The sequence below is a fragment of the Kryptolebias marmoratus genome, linkage group LG15, assembly GCF_001649575.2.
Source record: "Kryptolebias marmoratus isolate JLee-2015 linkage group LG15, ASM164957v2, whole genome shotgun sequence".
In the NCBI taxonomy this organism is placed as follows: domain Eukaryota; kingdom Metazoa; phylum Chordata; class Actinopteri; order Cyprinodontiformes; family Rivulidae; genus Kryptolebias; species Kryptolebias marmoratus.
In genome coordinates, this window is record NC_051444.1 from 17564878 (window position 1) to 17574960 (window position 10083).

The 10083-nt window shown below is 41.6% G+C and overlaps 1 protein-coding gene across 1 annotated transcript; it reads right to left on the reverse strand.

The window, feature by feature from the left end:
* Positions 1-1161: 1161 nt before the first annotated feature.
* Positions 1162-8962, reverse strand: fam219b (family with sequence similarity 219 member B). Its single transcript, XM_017428653.3, has 6 exons — positions 8757-8962; positions 6852-6960; positions 5924-6017; positions 5726-5803; positions 4861-4912; positions 1162-3432 (listed from the first exon to the last, which is right to left on the reverse strand). The coding sequence occupies exons 1-6, from the start codon at positions 8829-8831 to the stop codon at positions 3280-3282; spliced, it is 561 nt and encodes a 186-aa protein (XP_017284142.1). The 5' UTR covers positions 8832-8962; the 3' UTR covers positions 1162-3279.
* Positions 8963-10083: the final 1121 nt, after the last annotated feature.

Below are 10083 nucleotides of genomic sequence, written 5' to 3' on the forward strand. Positions count from 1 at the left end.
CCCCCCCCCCCTCTCTCACATGCGTTGGACCCGCCCAGCGACAGCAACAAGTATTTAATTACACATTTGAAGGACTATTATCTCTTGAGTTCCTCCAATATGTATGCGTATATGTGTGCGGTAAAGTTCAGCCTAATATTAAAAATAAAAAAATACAAATAAAACAGCTCCAGCGCAGGAATGAGTGGATGAACTACACCTAAGTTTGTTTATACAGGCTGAGGGGAGTTTTAGACTCCTTGTAGATTATAATTATGGTGCTTTTATATGAAAAAATGTTCCTGGTTGGTTTTTAAGACAATTACTTGGAGTAAAAGGTGAAGCGCAACAGGTTCAGGACGCTGCGCCGCTCTGTGCTGCCCCCTGCTGGATAATAAAACAAACACCACCATGTTTCAGTGTTAATGTCTCATTGCAACTGAAAATATATACTGAACAGGAATAAAAAGCGTTATTGTGGCCAGCCTGTCTAGTCAGCATCTTGATGTGCCACACCTGAGAGGTGGATGGATCGTCTCAGCCAAGGAGAAGTGCTCACTAACGCAGGTTTACACACATTTGTGATTGATATTAGAGAGAAAAGGGTTTATTGTGTACATAGAAGAAAAGTAGATCTCTGAGTTCAGCTCATGAAAAATGGGAGCATAAAACAAGTGTTGCATTTATATTTTTGTTCAGTGTAGACTGACTCACTTATACCTATTTAAACATTACCAACATTCATTGAAGGAATGCCTGTCGCCCGCCGCCTTTCAGACTGAGATCGTCTCAGGATGAGGAATGGCAAAGTCGTAGTCGCTTAGGTCAAATCTCGAAAATTACATTGAGCAAGATCTCATACGATATCACGACTTGTCTCCCTCTCAGTACGTTGAGACATGAGACTCTCTGCTACTGCAGCTTAAAATCTCAGCTCGATACGTGTCAAACTGACCGAGCTGAAGCCATTTTTGTGCTGTTGAAAGTCAGACTCCAAAAGTTAAACAAAGCTGTAGACGTACATTCAATAATTCCTCTCTGCAAGTCTCATTAGAAGCTTTCTGTTGGTTTAACGAGATATTTGGCCAACAGACAAACACACACAGATACAAGGAAACAGTTTTCATCCGCCTTCGTCTTTGGGTAGAAGGCAAAAAAAAAAAAAAAAGATCAGGACACTTGTTACTGAATTTATCTTTATAATGTAAACATTAAAGGGGTACAATCAAATACAGGAGTATTTATCGTAATAAAAACATGTAGTTATTGCATTCAGCACTCAACAACACAGCCGTGTCACAACGTTACACGTCGAACAGATTGTCCCGATTGTTGCATAGTACAGGTGAGTCAAGTGTACTTGCTACTGGCCACTGGTGTTAAGTGCAAAAAAAAGAGTTTATCTACAGCCAAACAGAACCGGGGTCGGTAAAACACATTGAACTCTTCAGGTTCATTTTAAGGATTTTTTTTTTTGCTCCCCGTCGCTTGTCTGATGCGACTCAGTTGTTTGTGTAAACCCAGTTATTTCCATTAAAACCAGAAACTTCATCCTGACACACAACGTTTTACTCTTTCAGTCCCTAACTTGTTTTTTATGGTGAACAGGTGTGTTCTGTAGCTAAGAGTGACAACAATACTAACAGGATTTTTTTTACAATTATCCCGGCTTAAAAAGGTTAAACACCAGACCGGCTGCGGAGGGTTTTCAAACTTTTACTTCACAAATGTCCGTGAAAAGGCAAACGTCTCTCTGTTGGTGCGTAAACACACACAGATCTCCTGAGAAGGTAAACGCTCGGCTAACAGCTTGTTAGTACGGTTTCAGATGAATCCAAATAATCAAAGTAAATGTGATCCAGAGTGTGATTTCAGTGCACGGAGGAAAAATAAAAAAAACGTCCGTTACGTCGGTAACACTGAACAGAAAACGCACGAATACAAACAAATGGTTTTTAACTTGGACGCGAGCTGGAAAAAGGACTTGTAAAAACTATTGTAGCGTAAACAAAATGAAAACAAAAAACGAGAAATCTGACGTGGAAACGGACGCTTCTTTGGAGTCGTTTTCAGGTACGACGTGTTAATCCTGGCCAAAATAAATATTTAAGACAAACCCTGCCTTTAGACTTCCTCTCCTAAATGTTTAACTAAGTCAAATTTTAGAAATAACATTTTAAATTTACAGATTCATATATATATATATATATATATATATATATATATCTTTTTATCAAGTGCAAAAGTTATGGACAACTTTTAAAATACGGCAGATTTTGTTTTTGGAAACAAACGTACAATGCAAAGATTGTAAAGTCCAATTGTGGTAAAACATCCTGTATTTAGGCATATTCTCAATGTGCTTACAGTTTAAGCCATACCCAGCAGCGTTAACAGTGAGCCGAGTGTAGCTATATTCAGTTTTAACCTGCTAATATCTCTGACCGTGTTTAAGAACTTCTCCACAGTCCGCTCAGTGACAGCTTGTAAAAACACGTAATGACCGTTTCCTGGACAGTAACAAAAGGAGTATTCCCAGGAAACTAGAAATTAAGCGGTTTTCCCTCAAAACGACCCATCTCGTTCCTGTTCGGCGTTCTGTTTCTACGCTGCTTATGCTCAACCGGGAGCTCCACCTTTGCAGTTGCCACTTTATTTAGAGTCGTTGTCATTTTAAGTAAAAAAGTCTAATGTAGGTTTTGATGCCAGAGGCGATAGAAAATAAAAAAAAAAAGCAAATATAAAGATGAATGCCTTCATGATCACATGATATTAGTAGTCCGGAGATGCTGTTACTTTACTCAAGTGTTAGTTAAATAGTTAATCCAAGCAGGATTTTGGGAGGGCTAAAACATCAGCTCAAAGATATTTATGAGTGTGCTGTGCTTATAAAGTTGCAGGCCTGTTTGTCAAAGAAACAGAATACATTAACCAGCTCCTCCTTGGGTCAACATGGTCGTAACACACGGGCTGAATGTTATTCTGTTCAGAGCGGGGCCTCGTTAGCGTTCAGTCCAAAGCTGCAAAAAGGAAACAGGTTAAAGGAAAGTTGGTCAGGCTTTGGAGTCACAGTGGATAAGGCTTGCTCTCGTGGCCGCCTGCGTCTTCTTTGGCGCCGAGTGAGCTCGGTGTGCAGCCCTCGCAGTTCCTGCGTCCGCGGCTTCAGAGCTGGAAGTCCCCCGACAGCGCACGTGCGGCCGAGCTGTAACAGAAAGAGGGTTGCCCAGCGCCAACGGCTAAAGCCGGCCTCAAGTCGGAGCCGAGTCCTCGTCGGGGTCCGAGTGCCAGCGGGCGGCGGCGTCACTGCACGGAGCAGGACGGACGCTCGAAGCAGCAGCAGCACGCCGAGGAGCCCATGGCTTTGGGTGGAATCAGGTCCAGGTCCTCATCGTCGGGGATCTCGTCCAGGCGGTAGCCATCCTGAAGCAGCTGCCTGCTCAGGTCGGGGTGGACCTGGATGAGGAACAGAGAGAGAGACAGCTTCACTTCATGCATCACAGAAGGGCTGAACCCGACACACTGAAAAACGCTGAGTTACAAGAAGCAAAAAGAGAAATCAGACATAAAGATAAAAGTCTGTTTTGCCTCCTAACTAAAAAAGAGCCCCGTAATCTACAGCCTAAATGAAAATTACACTATTATTCTATCTGGCCACTGTGATAAAAAAAAAAGATTGTGACATAAAATAAATCAGAGTAGATGCAAAACTTGTCTATCTGAGGCTGTAAATCCAGTCCATTGTTCTACAGAGACACATGACTCAGCAGCAGGAAATATTCAAGACGGGTTTATGACAGTACAATTGAAAATAAAAAAATAAAAAAACAAGAATAGCTTGTTTGGAGGTGAAAGCCTCTTCTCATAAAAAACTAAATCTTGGCAGCACAACTTTGATTGTTTGAAAAGTTCCGCCTTAAACCCTCAGAACAATTCCTGAACAGAGCAGCTCAAAGTGACACGTACGGCCAGAAACACTTCCGCTCAAATCTCCTAATATTAACTGTCAAGCACGGTGGCGGAGGGTTGGTGATTTGGGCTTGCTTTGCAGCCACAGGGGGACCTGGGCTCCTTTGCAGTTATTGAGTCAACCACGATCTCTGTTGCTTACCAACCTAATAGTTGGGCCCCCCAAAAAATAAAAAGGGGCGATAATCGCAAATACATCACGAAAATGAAAACAAAGCGTCTGAAAACGTAAAGAATCAAGGTGTAGCAATGTCTGAGTCAAAATCCAGACCTCCATCAGAACTGAAACGCTGCCTTGGAGCGTTTGAAACCCAGCAGGAACAAAAACAGGTAGGACTAAATTCTAATGTAAGCTTTGTTAAACAGCGGTTTAAATAGGCAACAATGTCACGCAGCCGCATATCTGAGACAAGGAAGAACACCAGGGGCTTAATGTTTGTCACTAAAAGCAATAAACATATTATTCATACTATTACCATGACATTTACTCACTGCTATATTCTGTTCCAACTGTGAACACCACAGAAACAACAAGGTTAACACGCCTGTATGTACAGTTTCACCCAAGCTGTTTTCTGTGCAGCCCTCTGAGATAAACCCGTTCATTTAAACCTCCTACGTCTTTATTGGACAAAGAAGCATCCTGCAAAATCCTGTGAGTATTTACTTTGAGATAGATTTAAAAAAAAAAAAAAAGAAAGAAAAAGAAGGCGAGGCTTTCAATGATCTACTTCCTCATGAATGTGCCGAGAAGCGCCGCGTTGTGTTTGTGAGCAGCTCACGCGGTGGCGAATGTTTTAATAAAGCCTGGAGCGATAGGAGGACAGATTATCTTCCACGCCCACGCTAAACGAGTCTCGCAGCGCCAAGGGAGAATCAAAGAAATCTGAGAAATGCTCGGCGAACCCGACTCACTTCAGCTGAAGAGTAGCCCGAGGAATACTGCTCAAAGTCGATCTCTTCGTCACTGCAAAAAATCAATAAATAAAAAACACAAAAGTTGGATTATACCAATCTGATCGGTTCAACTTTTCAGAACAGAAACACGTTCAGGAGCAACACAGGATGGTTTCAGGTGTAATTAATCTGCATTCATGCAACATTCTTTGAAAAAAGACTGAAACTGAGATTTTTCTGATGGGATTTATTTATTCTGTCCACTAAAACTGCATCAGTCTGTACGATGATTCTAGATCACGCTCCTACAGCAAATGCTATACGTTTAGAGAGTTTATAGGATTATCCTGAACAAATATTATGTTACTTAAGTGGGATTGTGCGAAGTACTGATGAACAGCAGTTTGCAGAGTACCTTTTTATCAAAATGCAAGATCAGTTTCAGTTTTGAGTCATTTTACATGGAGAAAATGACCCGAAACGAAAGAATTTTCTAGAAGAACTGATGTGAGTTTTAGCTAGCTTAGCTCCCCTGTTGGAATCTACTGCAGGTAAGATTCTGACTACTCGTTAGCGGTTAAACTACCCCCTTTGAAAATAAAAGTCCTTCAACGTTTAGAGCAGTGGTCTCCAATCCTGGTCCTCGAGGGCCACTATCCTGCATGTTTGACTTGTTCCTCTGCTCCAACACACCTGATTCAGTGGTTAGGGTCTCAAATCAGGTGTGTTGGAGCAGAGAAACAAGTCAAACATGCAGGATAGTGGCCCTGGAGGACCCCTGGTTTAGAGGAAACAATGCTGAGATGTAACTGCAGGACCTCGGTGAGACTCCTAAAGCTCGGTTTATTGATAACAGGAAGTCAGTGCAGCCGCTTGTCTTTACCTGTCAGAGTCCAGAGCGATCAGGGTTTCGTCGGCGTGCTGACTCAAAGCGGCGTAGCCCTTGTTGTATTTCACGGTTCTAAAAAAAAAGAAAAAAAGAAAGAGGAACAGAAATATGTCAGAGCAAAGAACTCTTCCTGTGCAGAGAGCTGACTTGACGGAACGCATCTTCCTGGTTTCCCGTCACGCTTCCCCCCACCTTTTAACTCCCGGCCTGGGCTGGTGAGTCAGCGGAGGCCCCGCCAAGAGCGCCTTCTTCTTCAGGGCCTTCCTCGCCATCTCCCTGTGTTTTTCTTTGAAAAACAGAAAATGCAGAAGAATTAAATGTATAGACAGCAAAATAACTTAAAAAAAAAAAAACTGACGCGACCAGTAAAACGCCCCGATTAACTCTCCCCATTTATCAAATCTGAAATTTCACAACAGAGCGCCATCAAGACTTGGACTAAAAAGCTCTAATATGAACGTCAAAGTTGGACTTAATGTGTTTGTCTTAAGATAACAGCTTTAAACGCTTATCACAAAAGGCGCCAGCTTCCCTGGAGAACAGTTTGAGCCGCCATCAGAACCATCGGGGACATTTTTGATATGATAGTTCTGCTGCACCTAGTAAAGAAACATCACCTAATCTGATTTGTGCCTCCCAAAACTGAAAACAATTATTTTTTTTACCAAAATAAACACTTTTATCTGTTTAAAACAATCCTTTAGTAACCATAAATTGATGGGAATAACATTAAATAGAGAACCAAATGACTGTGAAGTTATTTTACTAACACGCTAAAGTTGGGTATAATGTTCTGTGTCTTAACCAACCTAACGAGGCCGACTCCCACCACAGGCAGCTTTACCACATAAATCCACCAATAACTCCTCTGAGCTGAAATCATCCCAATCCATGACATATGCCTGATTCCACGCAGGAAGTCTGTCTCTTGTGCAAACGCTAAATAAATAATTCGCTAAGATTCTTTAGTCTGATTGCCTGAGGCTTCATTTCTCATTCTTGGATTTCATTAAGTAAATAATAAACAATACGCAGTTCGCCGCTCCGTGCGTCTAAATGAATAAAAGCCCTCACTGAGCCGTCTCTGTCCCCCGTCTCTTTGGTACGAGGGAATACTTACGCAGTTTGAGGTGGATGGCCGGCGCTCTGGACATGATGTAAGGTCCTCTTTTCTCCACTGGCCTGATGCCTCCATCTGTGGTTTTGGGTCTCGTGCCGCCACTCGGTCCCTGAAGTTCAAAAAAGGCGAGCGGTAAACAACTCGACTCTGATGCTCGTGCGCGGACGACGAGCGAAACAGAACGATGACAAGCGGGACGCCTGAGGGGCTTGAATCAGAGAAGGTTGTTAGTTTTCGAGATGAATGTTTTATCCTCGACTGGAAATGAACGGGGCATACAAATACACATCCTTTAGTGCCAACACTGATTCAAAGAACTAAAGCATCGAGGGAGACACTCCAACAGGCTGCGTGTGCTCCCACGGCGCCCGATGGCGTTTGGCTTAGCAAGGCCACCTGTACCCTCACAACCCGTTCATCTTCCTTATGTTCTTAATCCGTTAAACAAATGACACACGGCAGCGTTAATTTCTCAACTCAGATGAAATAAAACATTTTATGGCAGACGCTGGCAAAGAGCCGAGCGGAAGCTGGCACTGTCGGCTGCTTTGCTCGTGTGTTATCCACAAAGGAATAATCTGAAAATTTACAGCCAATCAGAGCGATTCCTCAGCTTCAGCCCGGTGTGAGAACAGGAAGTTCCAGGTAGTTAAACAGAGGACTTTCTATTGCTGCCTATTTAAGAACCGGATTAATTTAGACCCATTCTGATGATCATTTTTTGATAATAAATTGGTAACCAGTAGGCCGATTTTAAAAAAGTGAAATTGTGTTGGATTTGTCTTTAAAGGATCTGTCTAATGGTATCAAAATATGCTGTGTTTGAGGTTCTAAAAACCAGGTAGCCTTGCTATTTAGCTGCAGGGAACATGTTCCATGTGTTTCAGATTGTCTGAAACTAAGTTTAGAGAAGGTTTTTCCACAAGAGCTGAAGTCTTACATTCCACTTTTGCTGATAAAGGTTTGGAGGAAGAAGATATTTATCTTGTTGTAGTGAGGCAGCATTCAGGTGAGCGGAGAGAGCAATTTTATCTCCCACCAGGCGCAATGGTGGAGCCAAATGATGGCCACCATAGAATAGTCTTCAGCCGCCTCAATCATTTGAGGTAACTATGTCTTCTAGTTGTATATGTTTATATATATGACTGTGGCCATCTTGGTTTTTGACATGGCAACCCAATTTTTGATAGCAACCTTTCATGTCTCGTTGCATTGACACACCAAAATGGAAGTCATACGTTGCTTATGTTTCCAAGTGATCCAGCTCAGAGGACGAACCGAATGGATGGATGGGGGGTATTTTTAAGTCCCTTCTTTGTGTTGCAACAGGGAAAAAGAAAAATTCCACTTCTGATCTCCAAAATAAGACCGGCCAAGCCTTGAGACCCCAACTAGTGCTGTCTGAAACATAAATCACAGCTAATAAGCCAATTAAAGAACAAATAAAACCATTTCTATTAATCATTTCAAGACCCCAGCTTGGCATTAAACGACCCCTAATGGCTCCCGACCCCAACTTTGGGAACCACTGACATGGAAATCGGAAGTTTCTGGAGGTTGACGAGAAACAAAACCAAACAAAATCGTTTTGTTTGTGTTTCACCACGTCTTATTGTCTCTAGTCGTTAACTTGTAGCCTCGAGCGAGTCTTGGAAATATTTAGAAATAAAATCCTCTGAAGACAACTGGGAGAAAAATATTACGAGTCCGTCGTCTGAAACTGAAACCACACTTGAAATGCCCGAAGCTGAACGCTCTCCCTGTCCCTCCGAGAGCTGCCATTTTAAAAGTATCATTAAAAAACAAACAGTCAGACATGCTAAGCTAACAGGCTAACAAGCTAACAGGCTAACAGGCTAGCCGTCCTTCCTGCTCGTAACAAGCCGAGCTCCAGTCAGACTTTACCGACAAAACCCGCTGTTCTTGCGGGGCCTCCAGCAGGGTGTCTTTTTCCGCCTCCTCCATTATGTCGTTCATCATCTTGGCTTTATTTGTCACGGTTTCCACCCCAGAGCAGTCATGACAGCTGTCCTTTTGTTTTGGTTTTGTTGGGGGGTTTTTTTAGGAGTACTTCTGTTAGCCACCCAGGCTAACATCACTCTGTCAGCTGAGGCTTGTGCTTCCGGGGGAAAAGATAATCCAACATAAAAGTCCCCCAAAAGTTGTTTTATGAAGCAGTTATTACAAATCAGTGTTTTCTATTTAGGTGTCACAAACACTGCGACATTGATTTTAGTTTCTGGTTTTACATTAAAATGACACCAAAATAAACACAGAATAAAAAAGTTTAAATGGTAAACCAACCTATATATTTAAAATAATATACTACTTTAACAGGAAAAAAAATGATATGACAATCCAAAGCATGTATAATAATTTATAATAAAATTATAATTTCTCAATTTAAAAAAATGCTTTGATTTCCAGGGTTTTGGCGCCATCTAGCGGCAAAGAGAGTAAGGAACAAAATCAAAACATTAAAGCTCAATTTATTAGTATTTGACAAATATTTCTATCTGCTTAAAAAAGCAAACAAAAGTTTACAAGTTTACATTTTGAGTTAAAAAACTTACATTGTGATTGACGATGAATAGAGTGTGCAGCATGCACAGTGACAAGTCTGCATATCCCTATAAACATCTAATTTCAGTGTGATTCTGTGCACGTCTTGTTGCTGTGCTTTGAACAGTAGCACTATCTTGTCCAAAAACACACAACTAAATAGAGGCAAATGTCTCCAAACATCATTAGAGGAAAACTGCCAAAGAAACAGAACAATAAATATGAAAATAAAGAACTGATTTCATAGACAAACAAGGTGTTATACTCAGGGGTGGAAATTAGCACCCGCCACCGGTGAATTTGATCAACACACGCCACTGTGGCGGGTTGGCAATTTGAACAGAAAAGGTGTTATTTGTCCTCTTGACATATAGGGGGCAGTAATGTTCTCGAGTTGCTGCTGTTACGTCGAGCCGCGTCCCCCCATCAGATACGGTTCCCTCTGCGTCTCCGTAAATAATGACTTATCTATTAACAGAATTGTTTAGAGGGGCAAATATTTCTCATTAAAAAAACAAAAAAACATAATTCTTTGAAAAATAAAATGTGCTAATAATATCATAATACAGAGGAATAAACACAGTTAGGGAGTTGTTGGTAAATTATTTTTGTCCTGTGTTTTAGAGGGGTAACTGATTATTTCAGACGGCTGAAATATTTGGTTCCCCCC